This window comes from Callorhinus ursinus, unplaced genomic scaffold, assembly GCF_003265705.2.
Source record: "Callorhinus ursinus isolate GAN/ISIS: 27379988/994484 unplaced genomic scaffold, GSC_fseal_2.0 scaffold1, whole genome shotgun sequence".
NCBI classification, from domain to species: Eukaryota; Metazoa; Chordata; class Mammalia; order Carnivora; family Otariidae; genus Callorhinus; species Callorhinus ursinus.
The window spans coordinates 36,592,418-36,617,890 of NW_027397063.1; the positions used below are offsets into that span (position 1 = coordinate 36,592,418).

Here is a 25,473-nt window from a genome sequence, read left to right on the forward strand (position 1 = left end):
ATAACCCAATTTTATTCAGCCTTCCCCACTTTTACTTGTCATCATTTAGCAGTGTCTGTGTGTGCGTGTGTGCATGTGTGTGTTGAGTTCTATAAAATTTTATCACCTCTGTAGGCTTGTGTAACAAGATACCAAATAGTACTAACACCACAATCATCCCTGGTATTGCCTTTCTGTAATCACACCTCTTTATCCTCTTTCCTCTGGCAAATATTAATCTCTCTTCCATTTATAAAATTTTGTCATTTAACAAATATTAGATAAATGGAATTACACAGTATGTAAACTTTGGGACTGGCTTTTTTCACTCAGCATAATTCCTGCTAGAGATTCATCCTAGTTGTATCAATATTATAATGTTCTTTTTTATCACTGAGTAGTATTCCGTGGTGTGTGTGTTTGTGTGTGTGTGTGTGTGTGTGTGTGTGTATCTCAGTTTGTTTAATCATTTATCTGTTGAAGAACACCTTGGCTGATTCCATTTTTTTTTATATTACACATAAAACCGCAATGTAAATTTACAGGTTTTTTTGTGAACATAAGTTTTCACTTCTCTGGGATAAATGCTCAGAGTGGAATTACTGAACCCTATGGTAATTGCATGTTTAGGCATATAAAAACTGCCAAACTGATTTCCAGAGTGTTTATGCCATTATACATTCCCACAAGCAAAATATGAGTGACCTGGTTTCTCTGCATCCTATTTTTTTTTGCTTTGACCAGTATATTAGGTATAGCTACATCTCATTGTAGTTTTAATTTGCATAGCTAATGATGTTGAATATCATTTCATGTGCCTATTTGCCATCTGTATATCCTCTTTGGTGAAATGTCTTTTGATGTCCTTTTCCCATTTTCTAATTTGATTGGTTTTTTACTGTTGAATTTTTAGAGTTCTTTGTATATTCTAAATGCTATTATTTTGTCAGGTGTGTAGTTTGCAAATATTTTCTTCCAGTCTGTAGCTTGTCTTTTTATCCTCAGGACATGGTCTTCACAGAGCAAAAGCTTTTAATTTTGTTAAGGTATAATTTATCAGTTTTCCTTTTCTGGATCATGTTCTGGTGTCAAGTCTTAGAATTCATTGCTAAGCCCTAGATCCTAAATATTTTCCACTATGCTTTTGTCCTAAAAGTTTTATGCTTTACATTTAAGTAAATTTACATGTGCATTGTATATAATTCAGTTTGAGTTAGTATTAGAATTATGTTGTGATTCTTTTTTTTTTCTTTTGCCTGTGGATGTCTACTTGTCCTAGTATCGTTTGCTGAAAAGACTGTATACTTCTTTATTGAATTGCTTTAGAATCTTTGTCAAAAATCAGTTGAGCATGTTTGTGTGGGTCTATTTCTGGATTCTCTGTTCTGCTTCATTGATTTATATGTCTATATTTCCTCTAACACCACACTGTTTTGATACTATAGCAACAGAGTAAATCTTTATTAGGTAGAATACTTCCTCCCTCTTTATTCCTCAAGACTGTTTTAGGTATTCTAGGATCTGTACCTTTCCCTTATTTCCAATAAGTTTGTCTGTGTCTTCAAAAAGGTTTGCTGAGATTTTGATTGGAATTATATTAATGCTATAAATCAGTTTGGGGAATAATTGATATCTTTACCATAGTGAGTCTTCCTGTCCATGAAAAAAAGTATATCTCTCCATTTATTTAGGTCTTCTTTGATTTCTTTGATCTCTTTTTCCAACATTCTATAATGTTCAACATGCAGATCCTGTACATGTATTGTTAAATGTATGTGTATAGCATTCTATCTGGAGCAACTAGCAATGGCATTGAGTTTTTAATTTCAGTGTCCACATTTTCATTGGTAAAATATAGATATGCAGTTGATTTTTATGTGTTGGTCTTATATGCTGCTGTCTTGATGAACTCATTTATTAGTTATAGGAGGGTTCTGTGGGGTTTTTTTGTATGTTCCTTAAGATTTCTTTGCATAGACATCATGCTATCTGCAACCAGAGATAGTTATATTTCTTTCTCCCCATTCCATATGCTTTTTCTCTCTTTGTTGTGTTACTAAAGAGACTTTCAGTACTATGTTGAATAAGAGTGGTAGGAGTAGACACCCTTGCCTTGTTCCTGATAGTGAGGGGAAAGCATTCAGTTTTTACCATTAAGTATGATGTTATTTATATGTTTTTATAGATGCTTTTTATTAAATTGAGGTAATCTCCCTCCATTATGCTGAGTGCTTTCATCATGTGGATGTTGGATTTTTGTTAAATCCTTTTTCTGTGTTGATTGATCATATAATTTTAATTCTTTAGTTTGTTGATGGTAGTGTGTTACATTGATTGATTTTGAAATGTCAAATCAGTCTTACATGCAAGAATAAATCCCACTTGGTCATGGTGTATAATTCTATATGCTGCTGAATTCATTTTGCTAAAGCTATATTGAGGACTTTTGCATGTAAGTTCATTAGAGACAGTGAGTGTTTGTTTGGTATTGTGTTTGTCTCATTGGTCTTAGGGTAGTATGGGCATTGTAAAATGAGTTGTGAAGTATTCTTTCCTCTTCTGGAAGAAGAGATATTCTGAAAGAGATTGTATAAAATTGTTAATTTTTAAACTTTTGGTAGAATTCCCCAGTGAAACCATCAGTCTTAACAGTTATTTTAGCAAGATTTTAAATTATGAAATCAACACTTTAATGGTTACAGGGTAATGGTAAGGGCCCTCTTTCTGGCCTGCAGACGGCTGCCTCTTCACTGTATCCTCACATGGCAAAAGAGAGAGGGGCAGAAACAGAGAGAAAGCATTCCCTGATCTCTTCTTATAAAGGTGTTAATCATATTTATCATGAAGACCTTACCCTCATGACCTTATCTAAACCTACTTTCCTAGGACCCTATTTCCAAATACCATCATGTTGAGGATTAGGCCTTCAACATATGAATATTGGAGGAACACATTTCGGCTTTTTGCAGGATACTTGAATAAAGAGTATTCTGCAGGGGCATCTGGGTGGCTCAGTCGGTTAAGCATCTGCCTTTGGCTCGGTCATGAGCCCAGAATTCTGGGAGCAAGTCCCACATCAAGCTCCTTACTCAGTGGGAAGCCTGCTTCTCCCTCTCCTTCTGCTGCTTCCTCAGCTTGTGCACTCTCTCTCAAATAAATAAATAAAATCTTAAAAAAAAATAGAGTATTCTGCTGTTGTTAGGTGAAATGTTCTATATATGTCTCCAAGTTTGTTTTTAATCATTGACTTCTATAAAAGAAAATAGCAGAACTAATCAAGAATTCTATCTTACAGTTTATCCTTTTTGGACGTTAGTGCTATATTTGACATAAGACTAATGTATGTTTGTATAAATTGTTTCATTTTAATAGATATCAGACAGGCCAGGATATTGACTCTTTTAGAGGGTTTAATTTTATTTCTCCTGTCTACTCTTCCTGAAGTGCTTACAAAGTTTGGTTTTTCATTTTTCGAGAGAAAGAGAAAGATCCAGGAATAATTCAATTGCATTTTACAACTCTTGTCAAAGAGAGTTCAGTGTCTTAGAGATCTTTTTCCATATGACCTACATGAAATAATAGCTATTTATAGACAGAGAAATTAAGACACAAAAGATAATCACATTCTTCATTGTCACATATTCAAGAGGCAGGGACAATATATTTAACTCAGGTCTAGGAAATAAGTTGGTGCTTTTTTGCCCAGATTATCAAGAATGCAGCAAAGTTCAACAGTTATTGTAATAAGTCACCAGGACTATAGGATGAATGGAAGTAGTAAAAATAGACATTTAACAAGAGTTCTCATTACATAGTGTTCTCTTCACATCTCATATAATACTTTAAAAATTCCAGAATATCTCAACATTTTAAAAACTTTTATAAAACACAAAGAGAGACACCCATATTATGACGATAGCATGAGTTTTTGAATCACAGATTGATGGATTTTATTGGCATTGCAGAGGATGAAATAGACAAATTATAATGCTCTACTTTTACCTGCAAGTGATGTACCTGATCTCTGACTTATTATAAAGCCAATTTGTAACTTTTTTGAAATCACTGCTCATTTCAAAGAAAAATTTTCAAATAGTAAATTACATGTTTAAAGACCTAAGTGACCTTAAAAATTCTTTTCATTAATCCCAGACACTCATTATTTTGAGGAGTGCTAAACTTTAATTGGTCTGACCCATTTTACTAAGTCACTCTATTTCTCTTCTTAATCATTTTTTTCCCTGTCTCTCCATTTTAGTAGACTAAGAATAAAAATAAAGTTAATTCTACTTTTTCGATGCTAGGGTTTATCTAGGACATATTTTCAAGAAATACAACCCAGAGGATATATGACAAAGCAACATCTATTGCCACACACACTTTATCGGTGTTTGTGCAACATTTGTGCTATAAACTTTTTCCCACCTACGGTAGAAAGTGGTGAAGCTTACTTTCAGGAATGCCAGAGTTTACTACTCCTGAACTATAACTGGGAAAATGAGTCTGTCAGCCTAGGAAGCTGTACCATTTTTACTCTAATAAGCATGAGAAACACAATGTTCAAAAAGATGTTTTATTAAAATAAAAATTGAAAGGTTTAGTTAATAAACCAGTAGGTATCCCAATAATCATGTTTATACTGTGAGAATGTATCATTTCACTCTTAGAGGAGGGTATGAATGTACTCCTCTGCTTGGGATAACTTAACCATCTAAGAACTAAGAGGACTTGACGAATTGGATGAGGGGAAGGGGGCAGATTAAAAGATGAATCAAGGATGACTCACAGATATTTGACTGGAGCAACTCAGTGGATATGGATAATGTAGACATTTTCTGAGACAAAGAAGACTGACAGGGGAATAGATTTATTTTGGCCATATTAAATTTGAGATACCTCAGATTTCCAAATGAAGATGGACATAGGAGTTTGGAGCTCAGTGGAGAGACCAAAACTGGAAAGTATGAGGAAAGCTCAGATAATAGTTGTTGGGGTTTTTTTGCCCCACAAACAAGTAAAACTTATTAGCCTTTGAAAGACTATCCCCTAGGATCCTTTCCCCTCATACTGCTCCCACATTATACAATTCTACTTGTTTATCTCAGACTGGATCTTTTGCCAGTCAGACCAAACCTGTGCCATAGTCACAATATCTGATTATAGTAGGCATGCAGTATTGAAACTTGATGAATGAAGACGTGAACAATGTCCATTTTGTGGCAAATTTGATATCTATTATGCCTAAGATAAACTGCTTGGCACCTGTGGCATCTCTGAAATGCATCCTTACCCTAACCTCTTTGAATGTCTACCCAGGTCACATGACTACATTTTTATTTATTTTGTACTATGTACCCCATACAGCCCTTGTTTGAACACTGAACATGTTAAGTTGTGGCCTTTCCCTGAGGACATTAGACTTTTATTTCAACTCAAGTGAGTCATTCTCTCAATCTCAGAAACTAATGTTGTCAAATCCATTATAGCTGACTCCAAGTATTGCCACAACCTAGAAACTCCAGAAGCCTTACAGCACACATCATATCAAGTACCTGAGACTTTATCACTTGCCCAGTTTGCAACTTTATCATATGAGTTTGAAAACCGATTTGAGGTAAGGGTGTTACCTGTATTACTCAGCCCCTGGAGTCCACTGTAGTAAGTAGTATTTTGGTTGTAAGTGAGAGTAATGCAAAAAAGAGTGAGACTTAATGGAAGGGCACTGGGACATTTCATGTAATCAAAAGGTTTGCAACAGGAAACAAGATTTTTCTAGAGATCTCAGGCATTGGAACAGGGAACCGAATTGCCACTCTGATTGTCTCTCAATCTCTAGCTTTCTCATCTTTCTCCACCCATTCTTACTACTGTATACAGGCTCTTTCTAAGAACTTGGGAACATGATTATCCATGCTTAAATCATCTCTGCTTAGTAATCTCAGTGAAAGGAGAGGGCTGACCTCTCACTGTCTTCAGTGAATAAACAATTGGTGGTTGTCCTAACTTGGTTAATATATCTACTCCTAGACCATTCACATAGTTAAGGCAATGGAGAAGTGTGATGGGCGGTCCTATCAGAATCACCAGAGTATGGAGGAAGCTAGAGGATGCCATTATAGGAGGAATGGGAACAGGTATACTGGGAAGATACAGAGACCTCTCTAATGTCCCAGCACACTTCATGACAGGATCCCTGCAAGGTCCAGTACTTAGATCATCAAAGACTTCATTAGCCTAATGTTGACTTTGACCCCTTCGGCCACCATCTCTTCTTCACTCCTTCTTTCACTCTTCTCTCCTTTAAAGTCCTTTGTATTTTATCCTGGAGAGAAAAGAATTACTAGTATCTGAGCATCTCCTCTATTGTGTAATATTTCACAATGGCAAAAGACCGTGAACCAAACCTTTATGCCAAGAAAAGTCACAGGCTGGGCCAGAGCCAGCTGGCTTGTCACAGGGCTTGGAGTCTGTGTGAAAACAATGATAGCCTAAATGTCTTTTCCAAATGGAATTTTAAAATATATCAAGAATTTATAAGATGGATATTATAGTCTATTAAGGACAAGTGGTACCAAAGATAAGACTCTTATTCCAAATAATGTAGTATGCAGGGTTTAGGTTACACATTTAGAAGTTTTCCAGTGGTAAAAAAACTGTTTTCAAGCAATTCCTAACAGAAGGCCTTTGTGTCTTGTAGACAGTCCCTGTGGCTCCTGTACTCCCACACCGACCCATAGCTGGGAGACATCACTGTCATCACCATTGGAGCCCTGTCGGTTGGGATATGAGCAGCTAGGAATCCAACTAAGTGACAAGCTGGGTGGATGGGGAGAGGCAGGTTTGGTTTATGTAAGAGTTCAATGCAATCATCAAGGACCCAAATTCTTTTTCTCCAACTGTTATCTTCATCCTGTCAGCTTTTGCCCCCAGGCTTTTTGCTTCATGAACTCAAGATATCTACACAGCCATGTCCAAAACCTGGAAAGAGAAAGTGGATGTTTTGCTTAAGTATTAGTCCGCTTGAGCTGCCATAACAAAGTACCATGGACTGGGTAGCTTAAACAACAGACGTTTATTTTCTCACAGTTTTGGATATCAAAGTGCTAGAAAATTTGGTTTCTAGTGAGAGCTCTCTTCCTAGATTATGAGGACACTGGCTCTATTGGATTAACACCCTACCCTATGACCTCACTTAACCTTTATAACCTCTTTAGAGGCCCTCTCTCCAAATACAGGCACATTTGGATCAGGGCTTCAATATACAAATTTTAGGGGACACAATTCAGTCCATAACATCTTACTTCTGTTCCTTTTAAAGTGTGAGGAAATCTTTCACAGAAGCAAAATCGACTTCTCCTCAATTAAGTCATTCACGGTAAAGGGAATAAAATTATCATGGCCGTTCACCTGCAGGTAAAGGGAATAAAATTATCATGGCCGTTCACCTGACAGAGCCAGAGTGAGCCAGCCTCCCCTTAGGCACCTGAACATCCAAGGAGTGACTGAAATCTGACTTTGTTAGCAAGGCAGAAGGAGAAGATGCCGGTGTGAAGGTAACCAACAGCTTTGGACATAGTGGCTGACATATAAACGATTTGGAACTTAAGAGATTTTGTACATTTAAACTTGAAAGAAGAGCCTGAGAGAAAAGAAAACCACTTAGAATAGCTAGCTCAACAGCTGGAGATTCTTGTCATGCTATGATGTTGTGTTCAGACTAAAATATTAGTGTTTTCTCTCTCACTGATTGATTTTAATATATATATATATACTAAATTTAATATACATTTATGTAATTTTAAATTTATAAATATATTATAAATAATTATAAAGTATGTTTCAATTGCCTTGATGTTCCTTGATGATGTGGCAATTAAAGATTAATTTTTAAAACACATACATTCTCTTTCCCAAAGTATCTTTTTGTATTCCATGCTTTTATATATTTGTATTAATTCAACAAAATCAGTTACCCCAGATACATTACTGAGAAAAAAATTCACTGAAAAAGATTTTCATTTGAGAAGAGTTTGAGACAGTGGGCAACTGTGAGGAATGTAATGCTGTAGGACAAAAATGTAGACATACCACAGAGGACACTCAAGATGTTCCAAGATGTTCTGGAAGCTAAAGCAAGGGACAGCAGGCTATAGACAGAAATAAAGAAGAGAAGAAATGACTTCAAAGATAAATGTGGCTCTTTCAAAAAAGTTGCCTATAATCTTAGGCAAAGAGCAGAGAAGTTATTTTTTCTTCCTTCTGCTTCCTAATCCACATAGTCCTATGTTCCCAGGATCAGAACTCTGAGCAAGTGTAATTTATTTGTGCCTTTTTTTTTTTAATAAATCTTACCTCTGATTACCATTTTTTAAGATTGTGGCATAATTTACACAGTAAAATTCATCCCTTTTTCATTCTACAGTTTTGTGAGTCTTGACAAACGTATGTAGTTGTGAGGCAATTACCACAGTCAAGATACAGAACACTGTAGTCAACTTAGCCAAGTTCCCTCATGCCCCTTTGCCTTCAACCTCCTACCCCTAACCCTGGCCTTGGCATCCAATGTTCTAATTTTTGCATCTATAGTTTTGCCTTCTCCAGAATGTTATACAAATGGAGTCATACATTTTATAGTCTCTTATGTGTGGCTACAATGCCTTTGCAATTCCTCCATGTTGCTGCAATGTACCTGTAGTTTGTTTCTTTTTATTGCTGATCAGTATTCTATTGAATGGATTTCCAACAATTTGTTTATCTACTCAGTTCAATTGCTAATGGACATTTGGGTTTTTTCTCCCAATATTTGGTTATTTTGAACAATATTCATAATGTGAAACATAACATAAATAATAAAACACTCAAATACAGTGTTTGTACATAAGTTCTCAATTCACTTGGATAAATACCTAGAAGTGGAATTGCTGGATCGTATGGTAAGTGTGTGTTTAACTTTATAAGAAACTGTCAAATTGTTTTACAGAGTGGCTTTATCATTTTGCATTCTCATCAATTGTCTTTGAGAATTCCAGTTTCTTCATGTCATTGTCAGCACTTGGTATTGTCTGTCTTTTCTAGTAGACATGTAGTGGAATCTCCTTATGGTTTTAATTTGCATTACATATTGGCTACTGATGTTACATGATGTAACATCAACAAGTCCTGATGTTACTTGTTTTTTTGGCTTGGAAAGAATATTATGAATTCTATAGGAGAGAGAGAGAGATTGAGGGGGTGGGGAAGGAAAAGGAAGGAAAGAAGGGAGGGAGAAATGAAGGGAAGGAGGAAGGGGAAGAGAGAGGGGAAAGAAAACCATTTTTGTGTTGGAGCCAATGGTAAGTGTGAATGAAGTAAATGTTTGAAACTTAACCAATAATATAAATTCACACTGTTTACTTCAGTGAAGTCAAATAGAAAAGGGAGGGAAAGTAAGGTAGAATGCTCAATGAAGGGGGAAAAAAAGTTGGAACATGAATACTGTTAGTAAAATACTTCACTTGTACATACTATCAAAGATATGTCAAAAGAGTGAAGTAAACAGAGGTATGCATTAAATGTAATTAGCATGAATTCTGATACTGTGGCACTGAGAAACTGGTCAAAGGAAACTGCTTAGAAATTGGCATCATGAGTACAATCAGGACCAGTCATGGAGAAATTAAAATGTAAGCTGAGTAGGAAAGCAGCAAGAGTAACTCCATGCTGATGTGAAATACTTTTCTAAGAAATCTTATTCTTGCTTTTTTTCTTCTCCTGTGCCTTGATGTAAGGCCTGACATGTATAAGGATTCTATAAATAAAAGAGAGACTGATGACAAGGCAAGTCTTCTAGTTTGGTTGAAGTGGATCTGGAAATATGAGGGCATTCCAAGGAGTTCACGGATGGTGTATTGATCTCTAATAAGCTACATGATTGGTGACTGATAAGATACTGACTACACTGCATTTCAGTATCCAAAATTTATGGGATTTGAATACATCCAAAATTATATTTAAATATATAACAATAATAATTTTTAAAAGTATATATTGGATACCTATTTTGTGCTTAGCAATAAATCCTGAGTTCCACAAAAATATACAACACATGGGATAGTCTTTACCCACAAAGTATTTATAACTTAATTGAGATTTTAAAAAAACGTAAGCCTTGTTAATCTTGATGGCTCCTCCTACAGTAGCTATAGCTGCTTGGAATCTTGAGTAATCAGGCAAAAAAATGAGAGTATTTTGTTTTTCAAAGTATTGGTGGATTTTATTGATGGCCCAGTACCTACTGGCATTGGAACAATAGATCGTAATCTTTCTCAAGACTATCTTAAAAAACACTTACAAAAATTGTATTAATTGAATCCTGCCCCTTATTACATTAATACATTCTCCCAATTCTGCTCCCTCCTCTCATTATACAAATCCATCTAACCTATGGATAACTAGTGAGGCTTCTGATATTTTTCTTCTTTTTTCCTTCAGGGAAGATGACGGTCTCCTATTCCATTCTTTTACCCTGCATAATCCACTTCATCAATCAATCAATTGTAATCTCCTTAATGCCCTGTATTTTTCCCTTCAGAGCCTACAACCACATATTTAAAATGCTGAGATCTAGTTTTTATATAGCAGGCTGAGAAAAATAAAGTTCCTTTCAAGGAGTCATTCATTAGCATTGAATAAAAACAATTAAATATAGAAAGATATCTTCTAAAACACTTAGCTAAGAAACCAAAAGAAAAAAGGAAGCCTATTACACAAAATTCTTAAAAAGAAACCTAGATAATATAGTACCATTGAAATAGTTTACCCCTCCTTTGCTGGTCACTTTCACATCCTCACATCTTCCATCTCTGGGTACAAAATGACTACTTCAGCTCCTACCATCACATGCCTATTCTATTAGTAAGAGAAAAAAGGAAGGGAAATCCATAAAACATACTCTTGTTTTATAAACATGACTCAACTTGCATACATCATTAAGTTTCTTTGGCCAAAACCTACTCAAAGGAGGCTGGAAAATATAATCTTTAGCTGGGATACTAAATGTCTATCTTACATTTTTATTACTGTCGAAAAGAGGAAGAATGGTAATTGGAGAGCTAACCATGATCCTTGCACTGTACCATCCACCTACACAAACAAGACTTTTATTAAGAGTTATTTTTAACACTTCAAATTCCCTTCCTAGGAGATTCAAGCCATCACAAAATCCTGTAGGTTTTACCACCTAAACTTTACTTTTATCTCTGCATTTTAGCACTCATTTTGGTGTAATCTACCAATGATCCCTGCCTAGATGCATAAAATATCCCCATGATTTATTTCCTTATATTCACTATGGTCTCTCTCTATATATAAGCAGTTCTCTATTTTTCAGGGGAAATTACCTTTTTTAAATTTGGATATGTCTGTTTTTGACATTGACATTTCTTAAATAAGATAAAATGTATAAGCTCCCCTCCGGTAAGCTAGGATAGTTGTTTGTTTTGCTCATTATTTTATCTCCAGTGTCTATTACAGAGTAAATGTGCAAAAAAAAAAAAAATACTTACTAAATGAATTTGATAAATAAAATCACTGAATGAATATTTTGATTTTTTATTTTGGATGCAGGGAGGAACAATGCATTCACACAATAGTTCTGAGAAGGGTAATACAGTATAAAAAACTGACTCAAAGAAACCAATGGAAATGTATTTGAGGCTGTCTCTACTAAATTCCCACTCCAAAAGCAAATATTTGGAGGGGAAGAGAGTTGTGGTTAGAGTCAAGTTTATAGATTAAAGCAGTAATTCTTAGAGAAAGCACAGTCCTTAGACATTGCCTTTGACAGGCTTCAGTGGTGTGGCAACTTCCTGACTAAAACTTTGCATGGTTTTGTGAAGTATTTTATCAATTGAAAACTCTTTCCATAAACTTCAGTGTCTCGGGAATGAATTTCTATAGTAAATGCATTTATCACACTTAAGAACTGAATTAAAAATTGAATCTTTTTGAGAGCCATATATCAAGACAAGGTATTTTTAATTAAAGAAGCATCAAGTTACAAATGCATAGTTCATCACCCTAAGTCTTACCTAATTTTCTAAAATTTTACAGTAATAACAAAATTGCTGTCCTGTGTTAAAGGCACCAATAAACATTTTAAATTTAATTTTTGAACTGTTTTACCTTTGTATATGAGAGAAAATCATTTTATATACATTATTTTTATGCTAATATTACAGAATAAAATAGTATAAAATGACAATGTAGCATAGGATAGTATATGATTCCTTATAAAGAATGGAGTGCCACAGGCCAAATATTGTTTCTAAAATACTACATTTATCCAATCAAGAAATGGGCCGAAGACATGAACAGATATTTCTGCAAAGAAGACATCCAAATGGCCAACAGACACATGAAAAAGTGCTGAAAATCATTCGGAATCAGGGAAATACAAATCAAAAACCTCAATGAGATACCACCTCACACCAGTCAGAATGGCTAAAATTAGCAAGTCAGGAAACGACAGATATTGGCGAGGATGCGGAAAAAGGGGAACCCTCCCACACTGTTGGTGGGAATGCAAGCTGGTGCAGCCACTTTGGAAAATAGTATGGAGGTTCCTCAAAAAGTTGAAAATAAAGCTACCCTACCACCCAGCAATTGCACTACTGGGTATTTACCCCAAAGATACAAATGTAGTGCTCTGAAGGGGCACATACACCCCGATGTTTATAGCAGCAATGTCCATAATAGCTAAACTATGGAAAGAGCTTGGATGTCCATCAACAGATGAATGGGTAAAGAAGAAATGGTATATATATATACACAATGGAATATTATGCAGCCATCAAAAAATGAAATCTTGCCATTTGCCGCGATATGGATGAAACTAGAGGGTATTATGCTAAGCGAAATAAGTCAATCAGAGAAAGACAAGTGTCATATAATCTCACTGATATGACTAATTTGAGAAACAAGACAGAGGATCATAGGGGAAAGGAGGGGAAAATGAAACAAGACAAAACCGGAGAGGGAGACAAACCATAAGAGACTCTTAATCTCAGGAAACAAACTAGGGTTGCTGGAGTGGAGAGTGGTGGGAGGGAAGGGGTGGCTGGGTGATGGACACTGGGGAGGGTAGGTACTATGGTGAGTGCTGTGAATTATGTAAGACTGATGAATCACAGACCTATACCCCTGAAACAAATACATTATATGTTAGTAAAAAAAAATTAAAATAAGTAAAATAAAATGCTACATTTATTTTTGAAAAAAATATATAAATCTGATAATAAAGAGCACCCTGATATTGCATTGTGAGTTTAATTGGTTATTGTCAAAGAACAAAAATTCAGTTGAGTAAATTTCAATATCTAATGGGCTTTATTCAGTGATTCATAAATGAGGTAACATCCCACCTAGTAAGTAGAGAGATGCAAAGAGGAATTGTACAAAATAGAAAGTTTTTATAGGAAGAAGGGTAGGGCAAGTATTATTAGCAAAAGAAAGGATTGTTTCAAGCCAGGACATGTTCTTTTGGAGGGATGGAACCAGCAAAATTTTTATCATGCAGATTACCTCACTAGTGCTGATCAGAAAATTTCAGATTATTAAAAGATCACATTCCTGGGATAGATTGAAACTGTAAGTCTCACTGTCGTGGAGGCACATAACTCTATTTTAGATTTGTTGTTTCTTTTTTAACACTATTATATCCATATACTGACTCTGGTCTAATTATTTGATTTTATAAATTATTTTTTCTTGTCTACCTTCAAAGGTTAAGACCAAGTGAATGTGAATGAATATTAAAACTTGGCAAAAATAAATATCAGATCTTTCTAGACTTAATTTTATTTTCTTCCAAGTTATCTAAACATAGGCTTGTTTCCACATATGAAGTAGAGTGATTATTTTTTGCTTATGTAGTAACTTTTTCAGGTTATTTGAGAATAATTACTACACTTGAAAAGCTAATTTATCATTATCATACTCAAAAAAAGCATTTATTAAGCAACTAATTGTGCATCACTGGGCTAGTTACATAAGTATAATTTATGAAATTATATAAATACAGAAAAATAGAGTTAGGTAAAATATTAAATGTATTAATATCAGGAAGGTTTTTCATCATGGTCTGATCAAAGATATATTAAGTTTATGATAAGGTGGGAAGACTTTGGAAGCATACACAATTTGGATGGGACTCAGATGAGTAGTCATAGGTATTTTTCTTTGATGGATAAAGGAGTAGTAGTACTTATAGAAGTACTGGAGTGAACCTGAAGTTCTTTTCAGGTCTAGTTACAATGGTAATATAATTTTACCAAATGGACAATTATCAGAAATAATTAAATAACAAATGAGTTTAACATTTTAGTAGCTCTTTGGGGTACTTTCCTAACAATAGTGCTTTTATACTCACTATAAAAATAGTTTATATATCCTAAAATTTACTTAGTACTTATCTGAATATGGGAGCATATTTCCCATCACTGCTTCATGTAGCTTTAATGTTGATCTTGGTTTAAGTTTCCATGCGTTATTAAAATCCCCCTTCAATTTATTTTATATCAAAATTCCATTTCACTCTTATAGAGGGTTTTAATAAAAGTGAGAAATATTACTTTTAGACTTATCTTTGATCAGGATTTTGAAAAGCTTCAAACATCTATTATATAAAATGAAACAAATCAAAGTTCAGGCTCATGATAAACCTTTTGGGTAAAGTTAACTTCAAATATGTGAATAATGTTTTGGCATTTATAATCACCAGATATGCTTACTTTTCTTTTCAGACTAATCTATAACCCCTCACACATGCCATTGCCAACATCCTCAACCAATATTTATTGAAGAAATGTAGAGCACTATGCAAAACAATAGCAAGACAAAGTGATATATAATATCTTCCACAAGGTATTTACAGTTTTATATATGCATTCCCTTTGTAGTTTCAGAGTTTTATAAAAATAAGGGAATGAGTCATGGAGAGAAAGCATAAAAATTGTGGCTGTAGGAGACTGAAAAAGAATTGTCCCTCTACCCTTCTAGGTTCCTGGCTGAGATCCTCCTTACAATAAAAGACAGATTAGCAGGAGAAAAAGCAAACAGAACTTTAATAACATGTATACCTCTTGTATACATGAGAGTACCCAGGAAAACTGAATAACTCTCTAAAATGGCCCAAGTCATCACCTTGAGTCTCATCTCTATATAAAGACAAAAGATGTTGGGTTGGAAGAGCCAGTTATGGGAAGTTACCAGGCAAAGCACAGTAAACTAGGATATGGTTGTTATGTAGATTTAAGTCCAAGCTTTCTTCATTGAAGAGAGTTTATTTGATCTTCTTCCTTTCCCTGATATAGAGAGGGAGACACCCTTACAGATGGAGATTTCCCTTATAAGTGTAAATAATCTCTGACAAAGGGTAACTTGTACACTGTTTTCAGAGCTTTTTCTATGTCTGGTTTTTTTTTAAGATTTATTTATTTTAGAGAGAGAGGGAGAGAGAGTGAGCACAAGTGGAGGGGCAGAGGGAGAGGAAGAGAGAAAAAAAAGTTTTTTAACAAATAATACATTATATGTTAAAAAAAAAAGAAAAGAAGATAGTAGGAAGGGAAAAATGAAGGGGGGGGAAATGAAGGGGGAGAAATCAGAGGGGAGATGAACCATGAGAGACTATGGACTCTGAGAAACAAACTGAGGGTTCTAGAGGGGAGGGGGGTGGGGGGATGGGTTAGCCTGGTGACGGGTATTAAAGAGGGCACATATTGAATGGAGCACTGGGTGTTATATGCAAAAAAAGAATCATGGAACACTACATCAAAAACTAATGATGTAATGTCTTAAACAGACTCTGTGCTGAGCATGGAGCCTGACTGGGGGCTTGATCTCAAGACTCTGAGATCATGACCTGAGCCAAAACTAAGAGTCAGACACTTAACCAACCGTACCACCCAGGCACCCTCTGTGTCTGCTGTTTCTTAAAAATAATCAGCCTAAAATAATTTTTATGCCAATAAGGCATATATTTTGGAATGAGAAACTCTCCTCCCCTTCACGGCAGACACAATTACTTGCCCATCAAAAAGCAACCTTTTTTTTTTTCTTTTTTACTTACCGCCATGAATGTAATTTTGTTCAGGCAGTAGTATGCCAAGCTCCAAGGGAAGGTGTTTTTGTCTAAACTAGTGCTTTCAGTGAGACTTTGGAAGCACAAAATCTTCATTGAGCACAACTTTCTGCCACCAGCATCATGTTTACTATTCTTGGCCCCTACAATTCAAAATTACCTTTATGTCCCAGGCACAGTAATAATTAAAAAAAAAATGCTGTCAAATTTTTTCCAGATACCCCTTAGAGAGTGGTACCACTCCCAATTGAGAAGCAATAGTCTAAATTAATCATGGTAATCCTGTTCTCCTTTGCAGTTTTTTATCTAAGAACCACCATATGACCTAGTACAATCACCTTGTACTTCTCATGCTTGCTTCTGGGAAATTTTTTGCTTCATGACAACAGATGTAAGCCCTGGGGAAAGAGTTTTGCCTTGTCCCTTCCACCCTCCCAGGTCTGGATATGACTGAGAGAGGACTGGCTCTCTGGAATATTAGCAGCAATCTTCTTACACCGAAACAAAAAAGACTGACGGTAAAAAGTCTTTACACTGAGAATGGTGGAGCGAAAAGATAAAAATCCCTAGTCTTTACAGACATCATCGAACTGCTGAAACACTAGGAAGATATGTAAAGGCTTTTATTGTTTAAGGCTTAATTAGCCAAGTAATCAGTTACTGCAGAACAATTTAAAAAACCTATCCAACATATTTGTCATATAGAATCTTTTCTTACATATTTCATTTTTAAATTAGTTTACAAATATAGAGACCCCAAGAAAAGTATTTTAGAAAGGCCACAATGAAAAAGGAAATAAATTAAAACTATTTTAATGTGTTATGAAAATCATATTTTTGTGTGCAGAAAGTATGCCTTAAAGGACACCTTGGAAGACACCTCAGCACACATCTAATAATATCATCCCCATCTAATAAATAACCCCTATCATTTGCTTCATTTCTTATTACAACCACTCCTTCAAATGGTACAGCCTCAGCCTGTACACATCCATGAATATAGAACTTAACCTCCAAAGCATCCCATTGCATTTTTGGACAGCTGTCATCATTAGAAAATGTGCCTCAGTCCATTCCAAATCAGGGTACCTATTGTTTCCCCTACATTGGTTCCATGCTTAAAGCCTTATAGAAAAGAAAAATCTAATCTCTCCTTTCTTGCTAACAGGTTTTAATTAGGCAAGGTTAACAAGGAAGGCAATGATAACCTGTGGGATGAAACTGAAATACAACATGTCAGAGAATTCCAGCCTGGCATATGCAGGCTTTGCTAAATGACCTTGTACATCTCCTGCTAAGCATATTTGGTCTTCAACTCACCATCCATTCATTGCCTTTTAGTGCCATTAAACCTGCCATCCTCAAGCTCTAAAAATGAACAACACACTGCATATGTTCATAGCTATTTTAGTAGGGACCAAAAAAGTGGCAGAAGTCCATCCTTCTGTTCATGCCAAAGTGCAATTTGTCAGTTGAAAGATGTTAGTTGATACACTAAGAATGGGCTGGAAAAACTCATTTGGCATGCCAGCATAGCTTTTATACAGTGATTTCAAATTTTAAAAATAGACTGGCCAAATTTCAACTCAGAGGTGACCTGGATCAGGTTTTTAATGTTTATAAAATAATGACTAAACATATCATCAAACAAATCCTAACTCCTGAGCAATATTCATGTATTTTTTTTAACTAAAAGGGATTCGATTGTTTTTGTTATGCTTTTATTTCTTACGGTAGAAAATTATTAGCAATCCCAGAGAGATATATTGTAACTCTTGCCAATTTGGGAAAGAAGAAATTGAGGTCTTACGTTTTATCATGTTCAAATTTTTGGAAAAATGTGCATTGAGGGAAATTATTGATAAAAACAAATCTGTTAAAACCGTTTGTCCCATCCCTGAAATGACTCATAGTTTTCAATGACAAATAGAGGCAACTTACTCTGATGAATTTAAAATTAAAAATAGAGGTAGATCTTTAGCTTGAAGTAATTAAAGTAGCTATTCTGGGATTAGAAAATAATTCAAAATCATTAGAAGATGATTATTTATGATAGAAGTTGGCTTAATTTTTCCTGAAAAGAATGTCAACCTGTAAGAAGTAGAAGGAAACTCTTTTTTGTTGTTGTTGTTCATGATGTTTGTGAGTTAGAGCTATGGGGTGTGGGAGAATGGAAAGTGGGAGTAAATATTAACCATTAATAATATAGTGTAACTATAGTATTTTATATTGGTTTATAATTACAATTAAAAACAGATCATTACATTTGAAAGAAATATTTAGTCATATACATGACTTCCAGTATTACTACAACTATGTATAGCATAGATCATGGAAACAAGATTGACAAGAAAAAAAACAAAACACATAAACCAATACAAGGGTCTAGAATTCTATGCTAGACTTAATTAAGAAAATGCTCAAGAGAAGTCTATTGGTCAGATGCTGAACAGGTCAATTTAATTGCTCTAAATTTTCTAATACACTACAAGTTTGTATAATACACTACAAGTTTGTACATATAGTGTTTGTCTTATTCAGTATTTTACACATTTATCAGAATGGTTATTTCCCCTAAGAACATTCTGTATTTATTGGATGAAGGAAGAAATGATTGAATGAGCAAATCAATGAATAAATGAGAAAAAATACACATTAGTATTGTGCATTTTAAGTTATCAGTAAGAACTTCTCCCTTTTTGTAATAGCTGAGTAGGGTTCTGCCAGTTGGGCATCCAACTATTGATTTCAGCCCAGGTCATGATTTCAGGGTCATGAGATCAAGCCCTATGTCAGGCTCCAGCCTGGGCATGGAGCCTGCTTAAGATTCTCTCTCTGCCCCTCTCCCTCCCCTATGTATATAAAATAGCTGAGCAGCTTCTATTTGACCAATTGTTCTGCAAATAGCAACTATAAATTCTGGATAAAATATTTTTAAAAAATTTAAAATAACAACAAAAATAAAACACTACCTGAAGGTTCTGGAGATCTAAAATGAGGCAGATATTGGGGGGGAGAAGGGAGGGGACTGACCTGGAGAAAGGAAATGAACTGTGCTGGACAAGTTCCCATTTTTACAGTTTTTGCCTCAGCTGTGTCATGCTGAGCACCAAAATTGGGAGAGAAAACCCTCAGTCCTACTGGCATACAGAACTGGAACAAGCACAACTGGAAAGTGAAGGATAAGAAATAGCAGAAAAGAGAGAGCCACAGAGGGGGAACCCTGAATTCTGTGTATAAACTCCACCCTGAACTGCGTGTGTGTGGGGTAGATTCCAAGAGCCATACTAAGGCTAAAAGAAGTATACTGAGATTTCTTTTTTTAAAGATTTTTTATTTATTTATTTGAGAGAGAGAGAGAGAGAGAAACAGTATGAGAGGGGAGAAGGTCAGAGGGAGAAGCAGGCTCCCCGCTGAGCTGGGAGCCCGATGTGGGACTCGATCCCAGGACTCCAGGATCATGACCTGGGCCGAAGGCAGTCGCTTAACCAACTGAGCCACCCAGGCGCCCTATACTGAGATTTCACATGATACCCACCTTAAAGGAAAAATTTTGCAGTTTGAATTCAACCAAGTTATTGACTTAAAAAAAAAAAAGTATGTTCAGAGGACTGTAGCAGAATACACAGCCTTACAATCAATCATAATGTCCAAAATACAATCCAAAATAAGTTTACATGAGAATAGCTGGATGTAGCTTAAACTCAAGAGGAAATATAATTAATGGAGACTTGTCTCAGAATGACCCAGATTTTGAAATTAACACATAAGTATTTTAAAGTTATTATTATAACTGTGATAAAGGGTGTAAAAACATCCCAATAGAAATTATAGGAGAGAAAAATAAAATATATGAATTTAAAAATTCACTGGATGGGCTTAACAGTAGATTGGAAATGACAGGAGAATTAGTGAACTTATAAACAGATTAATAGATGGTATTCAAATCTGAAGAACAAACAAACAAAAAAAGACTGATGCCTAAGAGCCAATGAGTCAATATCAAACATATTTGACTGTTAGGAGGATAGGAGAAAGAAAATGGGATAGCAAATAAGTGAAAAATTAAGGCAAAAATTCCCCATATTTGGTGAAAAACAAATTTATAGATTCAAGATGATCCACAAATCCCAAGCAGGATAAATACAAAGAAAGTCAAATCTTGGTACATTATTAAAAAAAAAAAAAAAAAAAAGGACAATCTTAGAATCATTGGAGAACATAATTTGTACACTGGGCTATAAAACAAGTGTGAACATATTTAAGTAGATTGAAATAATGTAGCAGATATTCTCTGACTAAAATGGGACTAAATTAGAAACCAATAGCAATAAGATACTCGGAAAAAAAATTACATGAAAATTATACAATACACTTTAAATAATCCAAAAAAAAATATCAAGGGAATTATAGAATATTTCAAAGTGAATAATTAAAACTCATGAACCCCAAATTTGTGAAATATAACTAAATCAGCACTTAGGGGAAAATGTGGTTTTAAATGCTTATAATATAAAAGAAAAAATGTCTAAATCAGTAACTTAAAGTTAAAAAGCTAGAAACATCATGGCAACTTCTTTGAAACCAGCAGAAGTTTTTGTTTTCTAGTCAGTCAAGAGGAGTCTTATATAACTCAATGTGATCACAGGAGTGACATTTCATCATGTTTGCCATATTCTGTTGACTAGAGGCAAGTCACAGGCTCTGCCCACACCTAAAGTTAGGGGGATTACAAGAGGTTGTGAATCACTGGCGTCATTATAGAGTTCTGCCTTTAAGTTTTCAAATATTGGGCATTGCAATGTTTATGATAGTAAAGGTTAATACTTTTTGGGGTGAAATATACAGTTATATTTGTGTGAGATAATTTTAGGTGATTTTTCAGACCACAGTAGGCCATTTTCAAACACTAAAACTCATTTTGTAAAAATTTCCCATATTGACTAGTTGTCTTATATTAGACTTGTCTTTCACTTTTAGAGATTTTAAGTTGGACAATTTTTAAGTGAGAAAAAAATTTCTAAAATATAAGGGCTCCACAAATTTGTATGAAATCTTTAATCAACTTTATTTACTCAAATGAAAAATTAAAGTATGGGAAATTATTATTTCCAGGAAGTAATATTATTAGAAAATATTAATACATTTTTAAATATCTTTTTTACAGATTTGATGAAAACAGACTTTGAACATTGGTTAGAAGAAGGGATGACGTCACATGTTTTTGTTTCACATTGTGAATCTAACATTCTGATTTTTCACATTGTCTAATCTAAGATTATGACCACATCAATTTTGCCCTGCATTAACTCAAACTGCATTTGGTTAATGTAACTTGAGAAAATAAAATTTATTTAAAAGACAATGTATGAAAGTCTAAATGAGATCAGAGGAATCAGCGATATAGGACATAATCTCAGATAGTATAATTTATAGTGTAAGGAGAAATATAATTATGTAAGCAAACAATAACATTTAATTTGCTTGTCAATCTTTACTATCTCCCCTTATACATGCTCTAACTACTTAGCTGGTGTCTACACTAAAATGCACCTATGTATGCCTATGTTAGCCCTATTAGCTCAATGAAGCACCCTGAGTGACATATCTCTGTAGGAGACATTATTCAGCTCCCTTCCATCAATAAGATGTGCCCTTTTGAGTTGTTTTCCCAATACTGTAATTATGATGGACCATACTGAGTCTTCCATCCAATGGGGTGCAAGGATTGCTTTGTTGTTACATATCTAGTAGGAATCTCATTGTGTGTGTGTGTGTGTGTGTACAGCACAAAAATTTCATAGGTATGCATCATTTTTGGCACAAACTAGACAACCTCCCTCATTAATGTGCACATCTAGAGTTGCTGTAACTATCAGTAAGAAACTGTGTTAAATAAATGGCTTTGTTTTTTCACCTGCTAGGCTCTAACAGCATCCCCAAAGTAATCTTGGTCTAACAGCTTGAGTCTTTTGCAAAAGCAATCAAGTGATCAATTCTTTTTAACACTGAGAGGTAAACTTCAGTGCTATGCAGAATGCCAGGTGCAGGAACAGTTGCTGTGAATAACAGTAGAAATTTAATATGAGTCATACAATTTAGTATGGGTCCCTACTAACTGATTTTTTTAAGTCATTACACCATGTCTGAAAGAAGTGAGGCAGGGGGCCTAAAGAAAATCAGGCAGTTGATCTAAAAATATGTTTTTATTCATTCAGAAAGTAGTTCTTAAACATCTAAGATGTGCCAAGCTGTGCTAGGCATTGTTGATAAAGCAATAAATTAGATTGATGTAGTCACTGCTGGCATATAATGCACATTTTGGTAAAGGAGAGGGAGAGAAATATATGCAAAAATAATAATTTAATTAAAATTTAATTATCCTGTGATACAATAGGATATTTCAGTGGGTAATAAGAGCAATTAACTTAGAGATTTAGATGTATCTCATTTTCAAAGAAACTAATAGATCTGAATAACTTATGTTTGAGTTTGATAAAGATTGATGTATATAATTTTGTTATTCAGTATTGCCAATCAACATATCTAATATATGCCCACATATATTTGTAAAAGAATTCTTTTAAACCATGTATTTATGACAAAACCATGATACATTATAACTCCAGTCTTTATTATAAATAAACCCATCAATGCAATATTTATAATTAAAATTCAGAAAATGAGAAAATTGAGATTTTCATAATATCTGATTATCATTTCACATTTATTATTTATTTACACATACTTAGGCAAAATAGTAATTTAAGAATATAATTCATATATCATATTTATGGGCTAATAAGATTTCATTTTTATAATTTCTGATTTTTTTCATTTAATTTTATAACTGTAATATATTGTATTAATTTCATTTAAAGGAGATGTATCCGGGCATTTTTTAAATATGAGTGTACCTTGTTTCATGCTCTTTTATGAAAAATACAGCAACAAGAACCCTATGGGTTAATTGAATCCACAGTCAAGTATTCACACATTAATTAACTTGAAGGAAAGTCTACTGAAGTATGCAAACTACCAAGTCAAGGTGTCAATTTCATTTTTATTTTAATCAGATCATCCAATCTGTGAAGGTGCTTATGGTCCTAAGTTAGTAGGGGGATGTGTAGAAGTTCCTTAATATCGCTATAATGCTTCTGAAAAAAAGCACAAAACCTATGTTTAAAATGGAGGTAATTTAATTACATATTTATAGGATTCAAGAATTCACTGTGGTTATACTTTGTAGACTTTGTTTTTTGTGTGAGTGTAATTTATTTAGTATAGGAATTAATTTGGAGGTGTTGATCCTAAGGTTAAGAATTCTCCAGACAACAGCAGTCCTTAAACTGGTGCCAGGTATTTTAATAGAAGATTTCAAAAGCCAAAATAGCCCACCTTGCTCCTGTAATATATATATATATAAGAAAAGTCTCAGGTGATACAAAGCAAAAATAAATTATCTCTATAGGTTATCAAGCTTATTCGTTTTTCTAAAATTGTGACAAAGTCTTAAACACCAAATTAAAGTATAGGTTTGTAGGACCATTGGTCTGGGAATCAGGATACCAGGGTTTGCACATCTCACAAATTCCCTGGAATCAGGACAGCAGGGTTGCATTTCATTATAAGTTAATGGGGTAGGTAAATAATTAACTTCAAGTCTCTTTTAGTATGAAATTCTACAATCTACGGTGGGTGTACAAACTTGTCTTTTTTCCTTCTTTTGATTTTTATATATTTCAACTTTTTTAAAGCCCTGAATTAGCTATAGAAAATGGGATGGCAGTTTTCAAAAAACCTAAAAATAGAATTGCCATATGATCCAGCAATTTCACTTGTAAATATATACCCAAAAGAATTGAAAGCACGGACTTGAACAGAGACTTGTACACCCGTGTTCATAGCAGCATTATTTACAATAGCCAAAAGATGAAAACAACAGAAATGTCCATCAACCGATGAATGGGAAACACAAAATGTGGTATGTACATACAAAGAATACTCAGCCTTACAAAGGAAGGGAATTCTGACATATGCTGACATGGACAAACCTTGAGAACATTATGTTAACTGAAATAAGCCAGGCACAAAAGGACAAATACTACATGGTTCCACTTATCTGAGGTACCTAGATTAGTCACATTCATAGAGACAGAAAGTAGAATGGTGGTTGCTAGGGACTGAGGGAAGGAAGAGGAAAGTTATTGCCTAATGAATATGTGGTTTCAGGCTGAGAAGATGAAAAGCTTCTGGAGATGAATGGTGGTAATGGTTGCACAGCAATGTGTACTTGATGTCACTGAACTGTACATTTAAAAAATAGTTAAAACAGTAAATTTTGGGGCGCCTGGGGGGGCTCAGTCAGTTAAGCATCTGCCTTCGGCTCAGGTCATGATCCCAGGGTCCTGGGATAGAGCCCCTATGTCAGATTCCCTGCTCAGTGGGAAGCCTGCTTCTCCCTCTGACCCTCTTCCCTCTCGTGCTCTCTGTCTCTCATTCTCTCTCTCTCTCAAATAAATAAACAAAAATCTTTAAAAAAAAGTTAAAAAAAATAAAACAGTAAACTTTATCTTATGTCCATATTTTACCATACAAATGAATCTGAATCCTGAATCTATGGAAAAGTTTTGTGAAAAATTATTAGGACAATTATGAAAGGATCTAATATCCAGTATTATTCTTTGGGGGGGATTGTATTTTATTTTATTTTATTTTATTTTATTTTATTTTATTTTATTTTATTTTATTTTGTTTTTTTAAAGATTTTATTTATTTGACAGAGACAGAGACAGCGAGAGAGGGAACACAAGCAGAGGGAGTGGGAGAGGGAGAAGCAGGCTTCCTGCCGAGCAGGGAGCCCGATGCAGGGCTCGATCCCAGGACCCTGAGATCACAACCTGAGCTGAAGGCAATCGCTTAACCAACTGAGCCACCCAGGCGCCCCAGGGGGGATTGTGTTTTAATATGGTGGATAATTTTAGTGTTGCCTCAACCAGTTTTGGAAATTTTAGTCTTTTTTCTTTCACAGTTGACATAAGAGTGGTTTTCTCCCTACTCTAAGTATTTCAGGAGGTATCAAAAAGGCAGGTGAATTTGAGATGTGGGAAAGAATGGGATGGAGGACTATTTTTATGTGATAAAAGTTCCTTAGAATTATGCCACAACTAGCAAAATTTTAAAGAAAGAAACTAATCTTCATGATTAGGATTGTATTTTAAGGGAATATACAAAACAGTTACATTTTAAAAACACAATTTATTTCTATACTACTCTGGTGCTTTGAATTTATATGAATATTAATTTAGTAATTTACACCAGAGACTGTCATTATTTGCCCTTAGCAGAATAAAAAGGCACTGATAAAAAAAGAAGGA

At 34.6% G+C, this 25,473-nt stretch overlaps 1 protein-coding gene across 10 annotated transcripts in view; it reads left to right on the top strand.

Annotated features, from left to right (window-relative positions):
• EPHA6 (EPH receptor A6) overlaps window positions 1-25,473 on the top strand; it is an 831,631-nt gene that overhangs the window by 465,132 nt on the left and 341,026 nt on the right. Inside the window, exon 6 of one of the 10 annotated variants that reach the window (XM_073892366.1) lies at window positions 21,264-21,400. The exons of the other annotated variants lie outside the window; for them this stretch is intronic. Coding sequence (XP_073748467.1) covers window positions 21,264-21,367 — 104 coding nt within the window. The 3' untranslated portion in view covers window positions 21,368-21,400. Of the gene's footprint in view, window positions 1-21,263; window positions 21,401-25,473 lie in introns of those variants that run through there. 10 annotated transcript variants of the gene reach the window in all.